Genomic DNA, 22,291 nt, shown 5'->3' with positions numbered 1-22,291 from the left:
CGCACACATGCTGGACACAAACAGATTTCCATCTTCAGGTTGGTGCTACAGAGTGCTGTTGACAAAAAACAAACAAAAAGAAAAACAGCTGCCAGAGAGACAGTTTCTTTCCTCTGAAAAAGGATGTTTGAATTTTTTACATCTCCTGTATTTTTTCTTTATAAATAAAAAAATGGCTGCCAATATGTACATATTTTTACTTTTATCTTATTTTATTCCCTCTAAAGTTTGAATATTTATTCTGTCTGTTCGCTTGTCTGAAGTCCAATTCCCTGTTTGTGCACACAGTCTTAGTGAATAAAGCTGACTTTAAGTTTGAAGTACTGCAAGCTTTTCAGTTATGTTCACTTTCAAATTTAGTTCTGAATAGTTTTTAAGGGCTAAAGAACCATAACCCTTGGCCCTCTTCATTTTACACACTGTAACACTTGGAAGACCCTACTTCTTAGAAGTATGAAGTGTTAGCAATGAGGGGCAAAAATCACCCCTAGATTTTTTAGGGGTGAAAATCTAAGTCCCTAATCCCTAAATATAATTTAGGGATTAGATTTAACCCCTAAGTTAAATCTTCATCTTAGGGGTGAAGATTTAACTGTTCATCAACAAACACTCCATGGTGGGTTGGTGTGAAATAAAAAGCACCTCACTGTTAAGTACAGTATTTGTGATGGTGTGGGCTATTTCTCCTCTAAAGATCCATGGAAGCTTGTTTGAGTACCTCTCCCTTTGGAATACATACCAAGACATTTTTTTATAAAAACAAATCTGGTACCATTTGCCTGTAAATTCAATGGGTCATTACAGGGTCTTTCAACAGGCCAATGATTCAAAACAAATACCAAATCAACATAAAAATAGAAAAAAAAATCACACAATGCTGTTTTCTTTCAACACCTTCTGACTTGAACAATAGCTTTTGGATTTATGCAGATATTATGCTAATGTTGTGTTAATGTCACAAGTGTTGAAAAGATGTTGTTGCTTTTCCCTCCAGGGGAAATATGCAAAGTTCAAACGCTATGTGGCACATAGCACACATGTCACCAATGTGCGATGGACCCATGACGACAGCCTGTTGGTGACAGTCGGTGGGGGTGACACCTGCCTCATGATCTGGGCCCACGAGCCTGAGGGCCTACGGGAATTCAAACTCTGTGACAGCGAGGAGTCGGACATCGAAAGCGAGGACGATGGAGGCAAGAAACAAACTCCTATTTTGGGTTTAAACATTCAGACTCTGCTGTTACAAAAATCTCTAACAGTTACATTAAAGATTGCTTTTTTGTTTCACTTTCATTAGGCTACGACAGTGATGTAACTAGAGAGAACGAAATCAACTACACCATCAAGGCCTTATCTACCAACATGCGACCAATGACAGGGGTGAAGCCCCACCTGCAGATGAAGGAGCCCTCCATTGATGAAAGGTATTTATTATCCAAACTGTGATAGAGTTTTCTCATCTGCTCATGTCCATCTGTACTTTACCCTTTTCAAGCGTTTTTTTCCCTTTTGTGTAAATTCTCTTCTTTTAATTAACTCTGCCTTTTCTGCTCTCCTTTAATGGCTGTCCATCTCTGATTTTCCTGCTACACTCTTTTCCTCCACACAAAGGCAAGGGGTGGTCAGGTAAGTGCTTGTAATGTGCTGATTCTGAGGGACTTCAATGGGAAACAACAAACAAAAAGTCAGCAAAAATATGTTTGTAACTCTTGTAGGTGAAATTATATAGTCACCTTACAGTTTAAACAAAGAAGCAGTTTAGAGGCTAAAGAATATAACTGACATTTAAAACAATGCTCTTTAAATTTCAGTACAAGAAGATTTAAACATGCAGTTATTAAATAGCTTTATTATAAGGTGGATTTTTATTCTCTGACTAAGAGGAGTTACATTTTAACTGCACATCTAATATTAAAAGACATATTAACTATTTATAAAACTCAATCTGTCATTCTTTAAGTCTTTTTTGAAGAATGCCTGTTTCTGTATTTCACACATTAATCATCTTACAGTATCTATCGTGCTCTGTGGAAACCTTGTCTTCTGCCTGTTTCTGATTGATTTTCACATTTCCTCTTTGATGATGCAGCATCTTCTGGCCCACATTAATCAGAAATATACTCAAGCTATGATGGAAAATTCAGTGGGTAATACATTTTTCTTGTTTTCTTCCCTCCTTTTGCTTTCATGAAGAGGGTCGAGGTAATTATCTTTTTCTTGTAGATTTCTAAAATGTGAGTAGAGTATGGAGGAACAAAAAGTGTTTTTATCATGTCTCAACTTTGTTAAACTGAAATAAATATTTGAAAATTACATTTTCTTTGACTTTGATCAACTTTAATGCTAATCAAACTTTTAGACTTTCTTTTTATTGCTTATTAGTTTAGACTAAGCACATCTGTCGCTGAATGCTTCACCCTGCATGTCTGTGCAACTTTCAAATAAAACATTAGATCATCATATTGCTTGACTCCACTTTAGTTGATATTGAATCATCTCTTGTGGTCTTCATATTTTGCTCCCAATGAGTCTGACTTTACTTTTTATTTTTAAAGTGTCTTTAAAGATGGGCAACATTTTTTACTGTTTCTCAAAGATACTGTGAGATACTGTTAGTTAGCTTAAAAAATATTGCCGAAGGCGAAGGGAATACTTTTTTATTGCACCCACTAAATGTTTTGCACCCATATTGTGTAATGTAACGGCCATCATTATGATCCTCATTATGGCCATCATGAGCTGCAGGAGTTTGCTCATCCCGGCTGTCTATTCCAGGCCTCCTGTCAGCAGAGCGCTGCCACAGCCTGAGAAGTTGCAGACCAACAACGTGGGCAAGAAGAAGAGACCCATCGAGGTGAACTTCTCCTCATCCTCACCAAAACACAGCTACTGATACAGAGACACACATAAAGGACTATATGTTAGCAGGGGGAAGCTTACTGCAGAACTAATGTTCAGATGCAGCTTGCTCCTTGGGAAGCTGTGATGATGCTGTAATTGAATCATTTGTGCCGTCATCTGGCTCTGGGCATCGCTGTTGTCATGGAGTTAACCTTTCTGACTCTGACTATCTTCCTCTCTCCCACAGGACTTGGTCCTGGAGCTGGTGTTCGGTTACCGTGGCAATGACTGCCGCAACAACGTGCACTATCTGAACGAGGGGGCGGACATCATCTACCACACGGCCTCAGTCGGCATCGTGCTCAACCTGACCACCTGTAAATAGTTTATTAGACAATATGATTATTGACTGACTGATTGTATTGACTGATACAATTACATTTTTTGTTGTTTTTTTTTCCTGTATTTTCTGACAGCTTGCCAAAGTTTCTATGTTGAACACAGTGATGACATTTTGTGCCTGACAATCAATCAACACCCCAAATTCCCCAATGTGGTGGCAACTGGACAAGTAGGTATGTTTGTGAGAAGTCGGCCTCTTGTGATTTTTGCATTAAATGTGAGGATTATTTGCCCAGCTGATACCTGATTAAACAATTTAACAATTTATGATGAAGTTAAATAATCTGAGGTACAAATGTGCAAAGTAGAATACACAGAGGTTTACACTGCAGTGTCAAAGCAACTAAAATAAACAAGCAGATTTTTTATTAAGTAAGTGTGCAGGTCTGCAAATTATGAAATGAATGACAAATTATAAATGGCTTAAAATATTTTACAAATAAAAATGTTCAGCCTCCTTTTCCCTGACACCCCTAAATAATATCTAGTGCAAATGAATGCATTCAGTAGTCACCTAATTAGTTATTTGGAGTATATCTCTGTGTTTTTAATCACAGTATAAATCCAGAAGTTCTATGAAAACCTTCAGAGTTTTATAGAGATTATTAGTAAACAAACAGCAACATGAAAACCAAGAGACATAGCAGACAGGTGAGGGAGAAAACAAAATCTCAAGCTTTAAATATCTCAGGGTTTGACACAGTTGCAAATCTACCAAGACATGGCTGTCCACCTAGTGCTACAAGACACTGTCCCCATGGCTAAGCATGGCGGTGGCAGCATCAAAACCATCAAGAATGGACAAAACTTCAATATCTAGATATGCAAAGCTGGTAAAAACACTCCCTAAATACTTCCAACTTTAGGTGCTTTTAGAGGTATTTCTACAAAGTGTTCACTCAGGAAGCTGAATACAAATAGACAATTTTTCTGAGATTTATTTATAAAAACAACCCTATGTATCCTTTTTCTTCCACTCATAGTTATCTGCTGTTTCATTCATTTTATCATCAAATTTTGATAGCTGTAAAAGCTCTGAAATAACGTTCAGATTTGAGAAATTTTATTTCCAAAAGCTGCAGAAAAAAGTGCAATATTTTAAATAAATCACATTTCCTATTTTACAGGTGATACTGGTGACATGTCAGGTAAGAGATTTCCAAAATTCATAAGAAACTGTTGAATACCAGAGAAAATACCTTAATAAAGTTAGATTACTGCAATAGTTTTTGAAGGTGAAATTTAAATAAGTCAATACACAAATTAAACTACAATCATGTAGTACATACTAAGTAATGAAAAAAATCAATTAATGTCACAGACGTAAAAGATAATCTAATCTAATCTGTTTATTTCTTCTCCTCTTAAGCCACGTCTCCTTCCATTCATGTGTGGGATGCCATGACCAAGCAGACGCTGTCGGTGCTGCGTTGTTTCCACTCCGGCGGCGTCTGCTCCATCAGCTTCAGCGCCACGGGACGACTCCTGATGTCTGTGGGACTGGACCCTGAACACACCGTCATCATCTGGAAGTGGCAGGAAGGTAATCCAGGAGGAGAATCTCCTCAAATTTTCATATTTACTCTGGATTTCAATTAAATTTAATTTATACTAGAAATACTTTATGTTTGCCAAAGGGAAATTAAATGTTGTTGTAACTTGTATCTCTGCTTCTGTGGAGCAGAGATGAGATTGTACATCGAAATGACACCATCAGTCATTGAAAAGCACTGCTAATCCACCTCAATTGCTTTTGCTGCCCTCTGTCTGGCTGTGTGGTTAGAAAGTCAGGCAGGGAGATGTTGGGAGTAGGGGATATGAAAATAGTTTGAATTCCTCTTTCTGTCTCAGCTCTTTTAACATGCTTTGCATCCCTTTTGCTCCTCTGGAAGTTGAGCTATTGAAAACAATACCTTGTTGCCATGGTTATGCTCCACAACAACTATCCAAAAGTAAGAAAACCAAGAGCATCCAAAACCAGAGGAAATAATTTTCCAAAACTGCAATGCTTCAGTCAAAACATTTTGATTAAAAGGCTACATAAGGAACAAATCAGATCTAGACTTTAGCTTTGACGTAATTCTGCTGCTGCACTCCTCTGGTTACCTCAGGTGCCAAAGTGGCCAGTCGGGTCGGTCACACACAGAGGATCTTTGTGGCAGAGTTTCGGCCCGACTCGGACACACACTTTGTGTCGGTGGGGATCAAACATGTGCGATTCTGGACGTTAGCGGGTCGAGCTTTGCTCAGCAAGAAAGGTGTCCTGAGCTCCATAGAGGACGCCCGGATGCAAACCATGCTGTCTGTAGCATTTGGAGCTGTAAGTAACTATTAGCATCTTTAGCATCTGATTATGCCTAATTGTTTAATAAAAATCTAAATGTGTAAACTTTATGTCTCTTAAATATGTGAAGCTCTGCTTAATCATGCTGTGAATTGTTTTGCATTGCTTGCTCTGCTCTCTTAGGCCACTAGATTAGTGCAGATTTGTTTTCTTTTCAGAATAACTTGACATTTACAGGTACCATAAGTGGGGATGTGTGTGTGTGGAAGGAACACATTTTGGTAAGAATAGTGGCCAAAGCTCACACGGGCCCCGTGTTCACTATGTACACCACTCTGAGAGACGGCCTCATCGTCACGGGAGGCAAAGAAAGACCGTAAGTGCTTCTGTGTTCACTAAAAGTCGTGGTAAAAAGATTATTTTCATCACATTCAGCCCAGTTATGGGATAAAAAAGGACTCTCTTGCTGCTTGCATAGACATTTAAGAGGGCAAACAAATTGTTTCCTTCACAGTCTGATGCACAACAAGGAGAAATGATCATAACTGCCCTAAAGAAAAAATAATTGCTCCCCATCCGATCATGAAAGGATCATAAGACCTTTTTTATTATTTTCAGTATTTAAAGATCATTAATTTGAAGTGAAAAACATTTAATAAAGCAGCCAAACTTCCCAATAGTGAACAACTGAGAAAATTAACCCCAATGTCAGACCATGCAATGCTCAAAAAACAACAAAAACTTCATCTTATCAAGTATTTCTGTCTAGTTTCTAGTGCAAATATCTGTTAAACATGCTGCTGGAGGAGTTGTGATTTGGAACAAGAGCATACTGAGAGCATTACAGTGATCAGTTAAACTCCAGACATCAGCTTGGCTGAATTATTTTGTTGGGACCTGGAAAGGGTGAAATAGCAAAATTCCTCTAAAGCAATATGAAAGACAGTAACAAGTAATTTCCGCTAAACTGCTGAATCACTTAGTTTCTACCATGAACGAATTGAAAGTATGAAAATGTCTTTTTCCCCAAGGCTGCATATTGCAGTGAGTTAAAATGTATCCTGTGGTATATTGATCAGCTGATGGACGCAGCAATTGTTCTCCAGATCAAAGGAAGGAGGTGCTCTGAAGCTCTGGGACCAGGAGCTGAAACGCTGCAGGGCCTTTCGGTTAGAAACCGGACAGATCATAGATTGCGTTCGTTCTGTCTGCAGAGGAAAGGTACCACGGACAAAGATAATTCAGTTATTTTAATGTCACCCTCTGCTTTCTGGTAATCTTTGCTTGTTGTTGCAGGGTAAAATCCTGGTGGGTACCAGGAACGCTGAGATCATTGAAGTGGGAGAGAAGAACGCAGCGTGCAACATTCTGGTGAACGGACACATGGACGGCCCAATATGGGGTTTGGGCACTCATCCTTCCAGAGACGTTTTTCTTTCTGCCGCTGAGGACGGCACCGTTCGCCTGTGGGACATCCCAGAAAAGGTCAGAATGACTCCCAGCTCGTCTCTCTGACTTTCCCATGGTTTGTTAGTCTGGAAATTGCTGAGCCGTCTATGTTTTCACATTGCCTTGTGGGAAAACAGAAGATGCTGAATAAGGTGAACCTGGGCCATCCGGCGCACACCATCAGCTACAGTCCTGAGGGGGACATGGTGGCCATCGGCATGAAGAACGGAGAGTTCATCATCCTGCTGGTTGCCTCACTGAAAATCTGGGGCAAGAAAAGAGACAGACGCTCCCCTATACAAGATATCAGGTAATGATGGTGGACTGTGCGGTGAAACTAGAAAAACTGCTGTACTTGAAAAGTAAAGACTTGCGTGTGCATTTTTGCTGCAGGTTCAGTCCAAATTCTCGCTTCTTGGCTGTCGGCTCCACCGAGTGCGCCGTCGACTTTTACGACCTGACGCTCGGCCCACAGCTGAACCGCATCAACTGCTGCAGGGACATCCCCAGTTTCGTCATGCAGATGGATTTCTCTGCTGATAGCTCCTACATACAGGTACGGACTTCGTTAAGCAGCTCAGCAGTGGAAGAGATAGTACCGAGTGTATTTTAGTTCTAAGTCTCATTGCTGCTACACAGATATCCACAGGTGCTTACAAGCGGCTCGTGTACGAGGTGCCATCTGGGAGACAGATCACAGAACAAATTCAAATTGACAGGATTACCTGGGCCACTTGGACAAGGCAAGAAACATTTTATTAGCTTACAACCTATTTTAGTGGGATTTTATGGGAGAGGCCAACCCACGATAGTGCATAACTGTGAAATGTATCCATTTGTAAACATACTATTAGCATTGTGAAACATGATGGTGGCAGAATCATGCTGTGAGGAGAGGGGAGTGTTTCTTTAGCAGTGACTGGGAAGCTTGTTAGAGCTGATGAGATGATGGATGGAAACTTGCAATGAGGGTGGAGGGTCAACTTTTGTTAGAACGGCCTAGTCTAAGTCTAAAAGTTTTACAGTATGTTCACAGAATCTCTCCATCCAATGTGACTGAGCTTGGGTTATTTAAAATCAGTGTCTAGATGTGAAAAGCTGTTAGGGACATACAACAAGAGTCTTGAGTAAAAAAAAGAAAAGAAAAACTTATCTTTTTCCTTCCACTTCACAGTTATGCACTACTTCTTTATTTTATCACTTAAAATCTTATTTAATTACATTTAAGTCTGTGGTTGTGCCTTTAAAAAATGCTGTATACTTCCTTTGTTAATGCTGGAGTGAGAAAATAGCATGTTTTTACAGTGTGCTTGGAGACGAAGTGGTAGGAATCTGGTCCCGTAATGCTGACAAAGCGGATGTGACCTGTGCTTGCGTGTCCCATTCGGGCCTTAACATTGTGACTGGAGATGATTTTGGGATGGTGAAGCTGTTTGACTTTCCCTCTCTGGAGAAATTTGTAAGTATAGTTTTATATTATTCTGTCTTTACTTTGTTGCATTGATCTTATAATGAAGATGGCATAATTTTGTATAGTAGAGATTAACTTTGGGGTCTTTATTGCCCCCTAGTGGTTGTGATCTATGGTTGTTTGTGAACAAAAATTATAGTAGATGCTCTATGCATAGCTGATATAGAGCAATAGGTTGTCATTTTGTTATTTTAGTTTTGAGTAATGCTTGTTAGTATCTACTTTATGAATAAGGACATGCTTGGTCCAGTGTTAATGTGATTCCTTTTAGCATAAAAAGCAGTTTTAAGCTTCATATCAGTGTTTGTTCATAAATGACCGTGATATGCTAATTGAGTCTGTATTAACGCAGGAAAAAACTAATTTTCTTTTAGGCCAAACACAAACGCTTCCTAGGCCATTCTGCTCATCTGACAAATGTACGCTTCACAAACGGAGATCGCTTCGTCGTCAGTGCTGGCGGAGACGACAGGAGGTAAGTGAGGCTTGACATGGGATTTTATGGGATTCATCAACACAAAGTTAAGTATAATTGTAAATTGGGATGAAAAATATCACATTTCTTTCAAATAAAATTGTGAAAATTGTGACTTTCCTACGTGTTCTGTTCTTCTGAGTCAATATTTGGAAGAACCACGTTTTTCTGGATTTATTTTGACAGCTTTGCACTTCTTTCATTTTCTTTCCAAAATATTTCAAGCTCAGACATATTGGATAGAAAACATTAGCTTTTCAAGTTTTTCCACAAGTTCTTGACCGGATTAAGGTCTGGACTTTAACTGGACCATTCCTTGAGCAAAACAATTTCATTGTAGCTCTAGATGATTTTGAGAGGTTGCTGTCCTGCTGGAAAATGAATCTCCACCTCATTCTCAAGCTTTTCTTCCTGAATTGTCTTGTAGTGAGCGCCATCTGACTTCCCTGTGGAAGAACAGCATCCCCACCAATTCTGCCACCACCATGCCTTCATCTATACATAATGTTTTGCATTTAGGTTGAAATGTTTAAATTTAGCCTTATCTGAGTGCCTCTTACATGGCTTGAGCTAGATCAGAGTAAAGGAAGTCTGAATACACAGCCACACTTTTCAGATTATGTAATCTTTTCCTTCTATTTGCATAATTAAACACTACTTTGTGTTGGTTTGCCACATAAAACCCCATTAAAATACATCGATCTTTGTGGTGGTAAAGATTCAAATTATACAGATACATTTGCATTTCGTTAATTCCTAACTTCTCTTCTGTTATTTGCAGCCTCTTTGTGTGGAGGTGTGTTCACGTCCCTCACTGAGAATCCCACCACGTCCTGCATCAGAGGAGCATCAGCATCCCCCATCATGGAGAGAACAAAAAAGAGACGTGGAGGAGGACAGACTCGGCAGCTTGATGAGTTTAAAGTCGTGAGCCGACTTACTGCCTCAAATTTTGGTGCATGCATGTGTGCTGAACTAATTTTCATTTCAGTGGTGAATATGAAAACAGGTGGAGAGCATACAGGCTCTTGTATATCACATAATAACTGTAAAAAAAAAGAATCTAATATGTGCATATTATTCAGTGGTGAGTTATTTTGGGAAAAAAAAGAGCTATCTGCATAGATCTCTACACTCGACAGGCCTATAAAGTTGTGTTTCCGATAATGCCATTTTTTAAAACATGTAGCATTAATGAATTAGCCTTAATCTGAGTGTCTGTGAGGTTTTTGGGGTTTATTTTGTATCTTTTGGATCATGAACTCATTTGTTTTGTTGAATTTTTTTTTACTGGTTATTCTAAATCTTGTGGCCTTCCTCCTGAATGTAACATCCACTGTTATGTTCTGGATGTCAGCATGCCAAAGCATACTATGCACTGTACACCTGACCTGGTCACTGTGTTGCCCTGGTGGATCATTTATGAGTTACATGGTCGTGTTGTTGACTGGTTGACCTCTGACCTGACCTCCCCTCGGCGGTGTTCCCCTCATGACATAATATTTGTTAGAGGATCTGTTTTGTGGTTTATGGATGTGCATGGCTTACCAGAAGACAATCTGTCCCAACCAAATTCCTCAGAAAATAAACAGAAAAAACAAACAAACTGTATATTGACCTCTTGATGCACTGTTGCAGTTTTTTGCTGTCACTTTATTTGGTGTGCTGCTATATTCTTGTTGCGTTTTCATGAATATGAACAGTGTGACTTTTATGGAGAGTAACTAATGTTTTGTGTAATAACATTTATTGTGGAAATGGAATGTTTATCAGAGTTGAATATAAAAAGTGCAAAACAATTTCCTCGTATTTAAATACTAACTACTAAACAAATGTTGCTGCATATTTTGATTTACATTTCACCATTGTATATATATCATTTGTAAATATTCTTTTTGTATATTTTTGTGAAGTGTTTCTTAAACTCCACTTTAATAAAAAAAAAAAATTAACTTTAAATTTCTTTCATTGTCTTTTCTTTTTCAAGGCGACTTCTCCACCCACTTTGTAATTTTGCACAATATCTTACTTTATCAAATAAATACATTTACGTTTGTGGTTGCATCATGAAAAAATGTTCCAGGATTTTTATTTTTTTTCAGCTAACAAAGCACTATTTTTTCCCCTCTGTTTTAAAATCTACTTATTAGTCTTGCAAATATTTTTTATGCAGACTATCTTAAAATTTTAAAGGTTTTTGCAAGTATTAGAAAAAAAATCTCTCCCCCAAAAGTCCTCCTGAAGTCTTTCATCTGACATTAAATTTAAGCCTTGATATAACCTTTTAGATTTATGACAACACAATTGCATTTAATAGGTACACTCATTTATTCCAACTCAAACTTCATAAATTAAACTGATAGTTATAACTTATTTACATCATTTACACTGGAGAGTTTTGTTGTGTTGAAAAACATCAGTTGCTTGTACATGTCTTCAAAAAGCACACTGAATAACAAGTACATCTCATTCATTTCGCCTCATTTTCACAAAAACAAACAAAAAACACCAAAGTTGGCAAATCATTCAGCTTCAGAATTGCTTAAAGAGAATTTATCTAAAACCTTTACTCACTAGATTATTAGGAGAACTTGTAGTGTTTGCATTAGCTGTTAAAGCTAATGAAACTAAAAGTGCATAATCCACCTTAGATTACACACAAACAGCTTTCTGTTAATCTGTCTGCACCTGAAAATTACCTTGAGCCTCTGTTGCTTTCCTATACCATTTTACGACAAAAATCTGATAAGATTCTAGTAGCCTTTTGGTAGAAAGACACAGTGGTAACGTAACAGTAAGATCCGTTGAGGGGAATTTAACACATTCCATCATCACTACCCACTGACCTTCTGTTTGACTGACACAAAGTAGCATATTTGCAACAGAACTGCATAAGGAAATGAGTTTTAAATAATGATACAGCTTCTCGTCTGGAAAAACAGTGTCCCCATTGAAAAGATGCAGATTTTTGTTTCCCATAAGTTAAAGTTTTCTTTCTGACAGCACAAATAAAATGTTACAATCTAAAACTATAGTTTCACAGACACATCTGAATGAAGCTCTGCAGTAATGCAAAAGTGAATAGGTTAATGGCGAACCCATTAATATCACATCTCTTGTTTGTGGAAAAAAACTTTAGTCTTTCCTGGTTTATAATGATCATTTTGTTCTAGATATCCACCTAATAAACTACTGAACTAAAGTATTAAACAGTGCTGAAGCATCAATCATACTTTCACAGAAAACGAGCTGCCACAGGAGCAGCCATGATCTGCCTGGGGGTTCTTCAAGACCTGGAAGGTGGAGCGGATCAACTCCTGACTGAAGTCCACAGTGGATCCCTTCACAAACTCCAGACTCTCTTGGTCAACGACGATGCCCACTCCCCCCTGCTCAAACACTCTGAAAGTAGAGCAGAAGAAATCCAGGGGTGGATTAGAAGAAACAATAAAGACACTACTTGTGTAAGGTTATTTTGAGAGCCAGTTGTGTGGGAAAGTTTACCTGTCCTCTTCATTCTTGTTGCGATCTACAGAAAACTTATACTGGAATCCAGAGCAACCTCCTCCCTCCACGTGTATTCTCAGGTACTCGCCCTTCTCCATGATTTCTGATAGCCTCTGAACAGAAAGAGTATTTGTGATTATGTATGACACAATTATTTTAACATTCAGGTTTCACAGCACTTTAGTCAGTTACAGTGGATTTTTTTTTTAAGTCTACACACCGTTTTTCTTCTTTCTCCAATTAAAAATGATGGCACTTTTACAGAGTGCCTGTAATCTTTACAATTTACACTTAAAATACTTTAAAATATTAAAGACCGGAATCCACTGGAGTATGTACTTTTTTGTTAACAGAAGAACCTCAGACTCTTACCTTCACACATGACTCTGTGAGGTGAACCTTATCTTCTGATGGACTCGGCTCCCCAGACTTCTCTTTACGGATGGAGGCGTTGCTGAAGCACCGCTGCCCCGCTATGTAAAGCGGCTGGGAGCTTTCAGGAAGCCGGCAAAGCTCCTGCCTAACGCCGAGGTTGTTTAGGAGAGTAGATGCCCTAAAAAACAAGTAGATTATGTTCACATGAAGGCTGCTAAAGGTCTTCTTAAAGCTACTAGCGCTTGAGCTAACCACGAAGCGTAGCGTAACCAACAGTCGAGCTGGAGGCTAGCTGGCTAACGAAGCTAAATACCAACTGACAGCCGCATTTAAGCTCTCAAACATGAATTAAAGATATTTCGTTTGCCAATAGAGAGCTATGAATATGCTTAAAATATGTGAAAAAGTTAACATTACCTCGCAAGGCTTAATATTCTTGACTTTGACGCAGTTATCATTGCTCCTTTAAACAGAGACATCTTCCATAGTATACGTTGGTAAATTTCACATCCCCCACGTAGCCAGCAACCCGCAGAGTGGGCTGCTATTGGTTGAAATATCTGTCAGTGTGACGAACACCATGAACACGCCCATTTTTCAGTAGTTCTGCGATGTGATTCGTCAAATAATCTGCCAATAAAATACCTTTCCTTGCAAGTATGTCAAGCTGCATTAAAAACTTTATTAACAAAAGAAATAGAACATAGATTATACAAAAAAGCAACTTATAAAAATATATATTTTCACCAATTACGGGATAAAATAAATGTAAATAATTGGCAGATAGTTTGTAATAAAACCCACCAACCTATCTAAAAAAAAAAAAGCTCAGAAGGAAGAATCAGGGATGTCAAACTCCAGTCCTCAAGGGTCGGTGTCCTGCAACTTTTAGATCTGCCTCTGCTGCCCCACACCTGAATAGAATAATTAGGTCATTAGCAAGGCTCTGGAGAACTGATCTACACAAGAAGGAGGTAATTAAGCCATTTCATTCCAGTGTTTTGTACCTGTGGCACATCTAAAACCTGCAGGACAACGGCCCTGGAGGACTGGAGTTTGAGACCCCTCAGCATATTTATTTACATCACTCTTCTTCCTTATTTAACCATGTTCGTTTTTCCACATACAATTACGACTATTTGGATTTTTAAACATAATTTTGTCAGACAAATATACAAGCTGGACAGACACCTGTAGATGTGTTTCATTATTCTTCAGAAAATGTAAACATCAGAGAAGGATTTGAGGAGCTTTGGATCCATGGTCAATCCGGTAGATGGCAGTATTGACAAACTGCAGCTGCTTTGAATTTGCGCAGAGAAGAAGAAACTAGAGAAAAGGCAAAGGAGTGACGGGAATCGCGTGATTCGGGTTTTACTGTGGAGGTGGAAGGAGCTGTTTAAAACTAAGGTCTACAGTTGATACCAAGATCATACAGAAGACTCGTCCTGTTCGTGTTTCTTTACTGCCAAGAAGTTAAGAAGTGTCGCTTTTTTGTGAGCTTTTTTTGGTTGGTGCGACGAAACTCCGTCACATATCTTTTTAAATTGGCGAAATAAAAGTTGGCGTAACAGTTTTTAATAATGGATGTTTCTCTGTTTCAGGGTCAAAAACATGGATGTTCGAACTGGTTTAATTGTCTTGTTTTGCTTGATGGGTCTCACCTGGGCGCAGCCGGTCAAGTACATTGACTGCGGTGAGTTTCACTTCACTTTTGAAACTTCCTTCTCTGTTAATGTCAAATCATCATTTTTCCTGGTTAAATGAAAAAATAAAACGTCTAAAAACGCTTTCAACGAGGAAATGTAGCAGCTTAAAATGCAGTTTTCCATTAAAATACCTGAGACTTAAATGTGGGTGCTCAGGTTTATTTCAATCAGGTTCCAACAGGAATGGGTCTAAAAACATTGTGAAACCTGAATGTTAATAATTAATCCTGAAACCCCTTACATTTTTGATTAAATCACTGACTCCTTCTTGAATGAATCCAATTTTTAACTTTATTTTGTGGAAATGACAAGGTTTGCATAGATGAACGGTTCCCAAATTTCTCTACACTGCCTATAGACCAGTGACCTTATCAGTAGCTGGCCGGAGCTAACAGTTTTCAATTGTTTGTATTTTCTTCAAAAATGCTTAAAATTTAAGCTTTTCTGTGAATCACTGAAATGATGTAGTTGTATGCTTGCCATTTCTGAGAACTTCCTCACATCTGTGTTGAATGATGTTCCGCCGCAGAACGATTAAACTGCATTACAAAATTCCTCTCCCTTAGTTGGTTTCACCACAGATGCATGTTTTATGTTGCCCAACAAGTTTTTAAATTGCTAAAAGGTTTGGTGGAGGGCTGGCCACTCAATGTTGATCTTGTCGGTCTGGAACTAAGTTTGCTCTTACTAGTTTCTTTTAGGGTAATTTTCTTGTTTGAACACTTTAAGACCTTTTCTCTTCAGCGTAAGGCAACATGACCTTTTGAAGTATATAGACATATTCAAGCAGTTTCATGATCCCCGTTACGTGCTAAATAACACCATAGTATGGAATATTTAGCATCGCTATAACATGATAGTTGCATTACCCCTTTGTATGAACAAGGATCTTATTAGTACAGGGGTATCCAAAGTCGGTCCTGGAGGGCCGGCATCCTGCATGTTTTAGTTCTCTCCCTAGTTTAACGCACCTGAATCCAATAATGGCTTGTTAGAGTTCTAAGAAGAACATTGACTTACTGAAAAGGTTTACTACCACCAGCGAGTGTCTTTTCTTTTGTATTGGATGTTTGTATTATTAACATGAAGACATGTTAAAGAATTTGTCACAGACGGACCAAGTTTATCTACTTAAACCACTGTGTTTTACTGTCTATTGTAAAGACAGTGTTTTTGGGCGGCCTAGACGCACAAAGGGCAATCTTACTCGCCACATACAATCAAATGTTGCTGAGTATGTCTTGGCAATCTGTTTGGAAAATTGTAACCTAATGCCCCTTTGCTGGGTCTTTGCATTTGAAATCATTTTAGCTGAGCAGCCTGTTGTTTTTTGCTCAATTTTTTGGGGGCATGCTGTGGTGGAGCAGGGGGTTAGCACGCCCCACATTTGGAGGCCTTAGACCCGCGGACGTCGTGGGTTCGACTCACGACGACCTTTGCCGCATGTCCTCCTTCAAAAATGGCGCCGGCTCAGCTGGCTGCCTGCAGACGCAGCTCCTGTCGTGTGTGTGTGTGTTAATCTGTGTATAAAAACAAAAAAAATTCTTGCTGTAACTGCGAAATAATTTCCCTGCTGGGATGAATAAAGTAATTCTTCTTCTTCTTCTTCATTGAAAGTTGCACTTAATTGTTGAAGCAACTTCATATTACTCTGACCTATTTGGGGTTGATGCACTCCCACCATAACTGACATGTTCTTGGCAACAAATGGTTATTGATATTGTAAGATATTTGATTTCTCCTCATCACCAGACAAAGGCACTGTTTTTTCTTTCCGTGTTTGTTTCCAGGCTCCACTACAGGCAAAGTGATCGGTGTGGACATCAACCCTTGTCCTAATCAGCCATGTCAGCTTCACAAAGGAAACTCCTACACTGTCAACGTCACCTTCACTAGCAGTATGTGTTTTGTTTTTTTCTTTGAAATTCTTTCACCTGCCCAACAGTTCAACCTAAATGTGTGTTTTTAATCCGTCTGCCTGAAGATGTGGATAGTGACAAGAGCACCGCTGTGGTTCACGGTGTTGTTGGAGGTATCCCGATCCCGTTTTCCATCCCTGTGCCAGATGGCTGCAGGTCTGGAATCCAGTGTCCCATCAAGACTGGGAAGACCTACAACTACCAAGCTTCATTACCAGTAAAGACTGAGTATCCGTCAGTAAGTATGATTCTCAGCTCTTCAGATGTTAAGTTTTGTAGTTTATTTTTAATCTGATGGGGGTGGATGAAGTTCTCCCACCCTCCTTCCTTCCTCATTTCTTCTGACTGATGACATGGATGCACTTTGGTCACTATGACTCTCTTCTGGATTTCTAGATAAAATGTGTCGTGGAGTGGGAACTGAGAGATAACGGCAACGAAGATCTCTTCTGCATCAAATTCCCAGTTCAGATTGTGAACTGAGCCGGCCTAACAAAAGAACCTCATATGAGTTTATCTTAAAAAGGGATTCAGCTTTGAGTAAAAACTACTTGTAAGATTTCATCCTGTTTAAATTTGTTTTTTTTTCTCTGCTGATTTCAAGGCTCTCTGCACACATTAAATCTACAATAATGCCACTCGTTATGTGTTAACTGCCTAATGTTCAATTGTAAGAGTGAAGAATTTAAAATGGCATCTGAAGAGGAACCACATTCCACTACTGTGCAAATGTTTACTGGCTGCTATGTAGTCTGAAAACTTTCTTTATTGATATTTTGTAATCCATACTGACCTGCTTGAAAATCTATTGAATTGGCCAGGTAATATGCAACCAAAGAGCAAATAAATAAATCCAACTTGAGTAGTAATTTGAGTTTTTTTTTTTTTTTTTTTTTAGTTTGAACCACTCTGTACCTTTTTAGAAATGTTGCTGGCTTAAAGTTAATGAAAATAATTTCACAAACATTCAGTAGTCAGTGAAAATCATAATGTGGTCTATACAACCATAGAGAAGTCTACAGATTTTTGCAAATGTCCAGTAGATGATTCTTGGTTCCCTGAACAAGAATAGTAAGCCTTAAGAAGTGATTGCTAAAAAAAGGCTTTTCATAGTTCTGGCCAACCAAGTTCAGTGGAATGAAAATCTGCAACCTTCAAAGTTATGAAGTGAGGTTGCTCCAAGTGTTTGGGAGAGATTGAAGCATTAACAGAGAAGGAGTCTGTGCTTGAAGAGGCAGCACACTGTAAAAGGATCCCAGCTCAACTATTAAATGTTTAAATTATACATGGAGGTACTTTTAAATTGACCTGCATTTCTGCAATTTTTTTTGTAGAACTTGATTTAAAAACTGAATTCTCATTTATCTGGATATTTGGAATATTGTAATGGGTTCAAACAAATCATAGTAGGAACTAGTTTTTATAGTAAACAGTCTGATCCATAGAAAAGGGTTTTGTGCAGTGAATCAGCCCTTTTCCTTGCATCATGTGACATGGTGTCATGTTTGCATACAACAGAAGTGAGTCAGACATCTGTTCAGTGCGTTCTGTTTAAAAAATTCAAAGACTTTAAATGTCGGCATCAGGTGTGCAGCCAAAAAGAAAAACCAGTTTTAGAGGAAGTGACGGTGTTTTTTTTTACTATTCCAAAATAGTCAAGTTCTCCAGAATCTTGCTAATGACCTGATTATTTGACTCGGGTATGTTGAAGCAGGGATACAAATTTTTACCTTTAATCTCTTTCTACAGTAATGTTTTTATCAACGACCCAAGACGCACATGATTTACTGAGATTTTATTGTTAGCAAAGGGCAATAATAATGAAGGGAATGTACAAATGCAGAGAGGAAACTTGTTCTTTCCTCAGCTTAATGCAAAACACTGAAGGATTATAACTCAGTAATGACAGGTTATATGTACATTAAAAATGTTTAAAGCAGCTTTAAAAGTCTTTCCTGGAGAGCAATAAATGCTGTGCTTTCTGGCAGAACCAAGAGATTCAATACAAAACCAACAATAACAAGAGAACTTTTGTACAGCTTAAAATGCAAGCTAACATGTAACCATAAAAAATTGTAAAAATATCTAACATATGAACTGGGACTGAAAGATATTAAATGAGTTTAATTGAAATTAATCTCAGAAAATCTTAAACTAAATTTAGTAGTCTTCTAAAAACTCATTAAGGCAATTTGCTTTAAACTGCAAAAAACAGGTTGAATAAAAACTGGTTGGGAAATATTAGAAACATCACAGCTTTCTTTCGTAGGAGCTGCTGGGCAGATGGAGAAGCTGGATCAAAATAAATAACTCTTTTTGCATCATTTTGATGACTAAAAAAGAGCAGCTTTATCACTTAGTCACTACATTATATCAAGTGGAAGAAGTAAGATGTTTCCACAGTAAACAGCAAACTGTTGCAACAGATCCCAAACAGCCTATCTGAAGCAGTCCCTAAAGCTAACTAATATAAACTCCTTCAACATTAAGAAAGTTAGAGCAAAATTAGGTTGATAGGGCTCTGTAGCCTTAACTGTAGTAAAAAGGCAACTAGACATTACATAACAAGCCAAAGTAAAAACTTGGGTGTTATTTAGTATTTAAGTATGACCCAGATGCTCATTGTAATTTTTACTGTCCGTTTTGCTTCAACTTTTCCAGCCGCTGAAGCAGAGCATTTCCAAACGCTTCTCTGTATCCCGGACTAAGCGTGTCCAGAAGGGAGTAAACGGTCTCGTGGTACTGGGTGTTCAGCTCCTCATTTACCTCATCAAAAGCATAGCCCACCACCTGTTCAAGTAGAAGATAAATTAGTTCTTTAAAAAAAAAACTTCAAAACCTCTCCACCCCCAGCGTCTCCTACCCTGAGTCCGGCCTCGGTCAGCTCCAGACAGTAGCGGTTCCCCTCTCTCGTCTCCACGTTGATGTAAGCCACGTCTGATGTGCTGGTGAGGCTTTGCGAGATGTGCATTTCTGTTACGGCGAAGAGAACATCGTTGACGATTGCATCCGCCTCCAACCTCATGTCCTTGACGTCTCCGAGTTCAATGGAGTCTTCTTCGAAGGCGGATGATATGGACTCCTCCGGGGGACAGTCTACCTCCATCTCCTGCAACACAAAGCAGCAGAGTTTACAGGCATCGCTGCAGCTTTGAACTTAAGACTCTGAAGATGAAATTGGGATTGTGGTGTTCTTTATTGTTATGGAAAGCAATACAAAGAAGTCACTGGTTTCTAATAATAAAGTAAATTAACAGAACAGCCTGATTCATAGAAAAGACAGTTTTGTGCCGTGAAGCAGCTCTTTTTCATTATATCATCATGTGACTGTGTATCATGTTTGCCAAAAACAGAAGTGAAAAACAGACATGTGACATCTGACTGTTCACCAAGCTCCATTTTTAAAATACACATGTGGGCATCAGATGTCTAGTCAAATAAGTAAAACCGGTTTTAATGGAAACACAATTGGCTTTCTTTTCTGTTCCAAAATCTTTCCAAGAAATAAAACTAAATAATTCCCTCATCTATCTTCAAGCATTATGGCTACGAAGTTCATCACTGTCAATCTTTGTATTTCCCAAGGATGTATTTGTAATAACCACTAATTAAGGTAACACCGGTTATATTTCTACACAGTTTTCTGCATTTTTGAACAAGTTGAAACTTGTCTTGGTCCCTTTATGCAAGTGTGCAGTTCAACTCGGCATTTCTGTGTGTCAGCACTTGCAAACTGCTTCACATGTGGCTTCGTCATCATTTTCTCAGATGGCTTTGTGCCTGCGATGGAAGTGACACTGGACAGCCTCCACCGAACCTATCACTTCCATATTCAAATAGAGAATCAGCCTTTCTATGGGAGGGGCAATAAGCAGAGGATCATGTGAAAATGAATTACTTATATTTTTTTGTGTTTTTCTGTTAGTTTTATTGGTTTTGGCTTTATACAAGAATTTTGTCAAAACTTCTTTGTTACTGATTAATAGCAGGGCTGACTGATACATTATGATTTAAACATCCAGGAACTTACAAACCATTCAAACCCAGATTTTTGTTACATATTGTCACAAAGGTTTTGCGTTCAATGGATTTTATGTGACAGACCTACAAAAAGTAGTCCATACTTGAAATGATACATAGATTAAATGTTATGTAAATAAAAATCTGAATATTGTGCCATGCATTGGGATTCACTCCATTTTAATTTGATGCCCCTAAATAAAGTCCAGTATGAGCAATTCTAATGTGTGTCGTTTAATCTCAGCATAAATAAAGTTGTTCTACTGGCGATGCTGTGAAAAGCTGTCTTTTATTGGCACCATTGATGAAAGAAAGACATAAGTAGTTCTGTTTGCAATTTCCCATAAGCCACAGAGGGATCATAGCAGACTTGTGGAGTAAGATGCTGTGATCTGGCAAAAAAACTAAACCTAGAAAACTCCAACAACGCAGTAAAACACCTGTGGCGGAAGCATAAGAATGGCCTAGTCAACATGCAATCTAACTCTTTGTGTGACGACTTGAAAATTTATTGAAATTATTCTGAGCCATTTTGCAAAAAGTACTTGGTGTTAGCCTTTCACATAAAAATGTGAATAAAATGCATTGAAGTTATTGGCTATAGAATGACAAAATAAAGATTTCAAGGAATATGAATATGCTTACTTTCTCCAAAGTCTGTTTATTTTTATGTTTTCCAGTTGGTACAATTTCAATTTCTCTAAGAAGGAGAATTTTTAAGGTGTGCCAGTAAATGTGCTGTCATCCCACACAGAACTAGTGATTCAGCTGCTTATTCAAACCCAAAAGATAAAAACTGATACAGCAAATGTATCCTTTTAATTTAAAAGATATGCAGCGTAATTTAGATCGCAGCTTACAAAAATCTATTGCCAACTATAAATATGTGAACACATTCACAAGTTCATTATTGAGTGTTAAGTTTTTAATGGAAAAAAAATGATAGAAAACCAAACAGAATCTATTATACTCGATTTCAGCATATAGATTGTACTTTAATCGGAATACAGACTAATTTGTATAATTTCTATGCAGAGTATAGATTAGAATTATAATTAAATTATATATATTATTCAGAAAGGTATGTATTTACATAATTTACTTAAATAATAAAATTACATTTAAAGTACAATAATCATATACACAACGTAATGTACTGTAATTACTGTAATGTGAAAATGGCATTTCGCATAAAGTTTCAAAACTAAAACAGCGACATCTTGTGGACATCTAAGAATGAGACGAAAATTTCAACATGAGCTTCAATAAACTGAAACATATATATATATATATATTTTTTTTTTTCTCAAAGGGATGTAGGTATGTATATCTATCAACTGTTTCCGAATTAAACGTTAAGCTAAATCTGCTACTAAAGGGAGAACAACAACTGAACACCTACATTGTTTTTTGGTAACTCTGTGAAGATGTTAAACGTGAATGTGCGTGTAATTTAAGGAAACATGAAGAGTTGAGGTATGGTTTAAAAATTACAAATCCATTTTAACGAGGTTAACTGCGTTTATTTTTCTCACCTCCTCGTTGGTTGTCTTCTTCCGGCTCGTAGAAGCTTCCAGCCTCCTCTCTGAGCTGCTCTGCGTGGGGATGGATCACTCCGACCAGTTTCTTCTAGCCTTGATTAAAATGGGATTTATAGCAAACTAATGAGAGGATAGAATCTCTCTTAGCTATTTTATTGTTCTACTAAAAATTGTTGGCCAGACAAAAGCTTGATAGGTATCTGGATCAATAAAAAGATGTACCACGAGCATAACTGTCCCCCCACTTTATGACATCACGAACTAATCCCACCCCTGAGTGTGATCGTGATTATGC

The 22,291-nt window shown here is 38.1% G+C and overlaps 4 protein-coding genes across 9 annotated transcripts in view; 2 read left to right on the top strand and 2 right to left on the bottom strand.

Annotated features, from left to right (window-relative positions):
• eml5 (echinoderm microtubule associated protein like 5) overlaps positions 1-10,835 on the top strand; it is a 43,706-nt gene extending 32,871 nt beyond the window's left edge. For 3 of the 4 annotated variants that reach the window (XM_005797698.2, XM_023353090.1, XM_023353089.1), the window contains 19 exons: positions 995-1,196; positions 1,301-1,427; positions 1,615-1,629; positions 2,197-2,205; positions 2,779-2,857; positions 3,092-3,221; positions 3,321-3,419; positions 4,374-4,394; positions 4,616-4,789; positions 5,358-5,566; positions 5,749-5,906; positions 6,637-6,751; positions 6,827-7,015; positions 7,117-7,289; positions 7,373-7,535; positions 7,619-7,722; positions 8,285-8,438; positions 8,825-8,925; positions 9,707-10,835. In XM_005797698.2, the coding sequence (XP_005797755.1) occupies positions 995-1,196; positions 1,301-1,427; positions 1,615-1,629; positions 2,197-2,205; positions 2,779-2,857; positions 3,092-3,221; positions 3,321-3,419; positions 4,374-4,394; positions 4,616-4,789; positions 5,358-5,566; positions 5,749-5,906; positions 6,637-6,751; positions 6,827-7,015; positions 7,117-7,289; positions 7,373-7,535; positions 7,619-7,722; positions 8,285-8,438; positions 8,825-8,925; positions 9,707-9,743 (2,259 nt within the window). In that variant the 3' untranslated portion in view covers positions 9,744-10,835. Of the gene's footprint in view, positions 1-994; positions 1,197-1,300; positions 1,428-1,614; positions 1,630-2,196; positions 2,206-2,778; positions 2,858-3,091; positions 3,222-3,320; positions 3,420-4,373; positions 4,395-4,615; positions 4,790-5,357; positions 5,567-5,748; positions 5,907-6,636; positions 6,752-6,826; positions 7,016-7,116; positions 7,290-7,372; positions 7,536-7,618; positions 7,723-8,284; positions 8,439-8,824; positions 8,926-9,706 lie in introns of those variants that run through there. The other variant, XM_023353091.1, reaches the window with a different exon arrangement.
• Positions 10,836-11,234: 399 nt separating this feature from the next.
• Positions 11,235-13,336, bottom strand: isca2 (iron-sulfur cluster assembly 2). Its single transcript, XM_005797699.3, has 4 exons — positions 13,225-13,336; positions 12,805-12,985; positions 12,430-12,545; positions 11,235-12,327 (listed from the first exon to the last, which is right to left on the bottom strand). The coding sequence occupies exons 1-4, from the start codon at positions 13,284-13,286 to the stop codon at positions 12,153-12,155; spliced, it is 534 nt and encodes a 177-aa protein (XP_005797756.1). The 5' UTR covers positions 13,287-13,336; the 3' UTR covers positions 11,235-12,152.
• Positions 13,337-14,131: 795 nt separating this feature from the next.
• On the top strand, positions 14,132-17,301 carry npc2 (NPC intracellular cholesterol transporter 2). Of its 3 annotated transcripts, none has more exons than XM_023352215.1 (5): positions 14,132-14,321; positions 14,412-14,503; positions 16,307-16,414; positions 16,501-16,673; positions 16,832-17,301. In XM_023352215.1, the coding sequence occupies exons 2-5, from the start codon at positions 14,422-14,424 to the stop codon at positions 16,916-16,918; spliced, it is 450 nt and encodes a 149-aa protein (XP_023207983.1). In that variant the 5' UTR covers positions 14,132-14,321; positions 14,412-14,421; the 3' UTR covers positions 16,919-17,301. The 3 variants fall into 3 exon arrangements, with proteins under 3 accessions (XP_023207983.1, XP_023207984.1, XP_005797757.1); XM_023352216.1 differs by having other exon boundaries at positions 14,133-14,303; XM_005797700.3 differs by having other exon boundaries at positions 14,134-14,317.
• A 914-nt stretch (positions 17,302-18,215) lies between these two features.
• On the bottom strand, positions 18,216-22,256 carry gskip (GSK3B interacting protein). The gene is made up of 3 exons (XM_005797702.3): positions 21,991-22,256; positions 19,299-19,544; positions 18,216-19,225 (listed from the first exon to the last, which is right to left on the bottom strand). Exons 2-3 carry the CDS (start codon positions 19,539-19,541, stop codon positions 19,067-19,069), a joined length of 402 nt encoding a protein of 133 aa, XP_005797759.1. The 5' UTR covers positions 19,542-19,544; positions 21,991-22,256; the 3' UTR covers positions 18,216-19,066.
• Between the last annotated feature and the right edge of the window lie 35 nt (positions 22,257-22,291).

This window comes from Xiphophorus maculatus, chromosome 19 (assembly GCF_002775205.1).
Source record: "Xiphophorus maculatus strain JP 163 A chromosome 19, X_maculatus-5.0-male, whole genome shotgun sequence".
In the NCBI taxonomy this organism is placed as follows: domain Eukaryota; kingdom Metazoa; phylum Chordata; class Actinopteri; order Cyprinodontiformes; family Poeciliidae; genus Xiphophorus; species Xiphophorus maculatus.
This window is presented reverse-complemented; position numbering and strand designations above follow the sequence as displayed.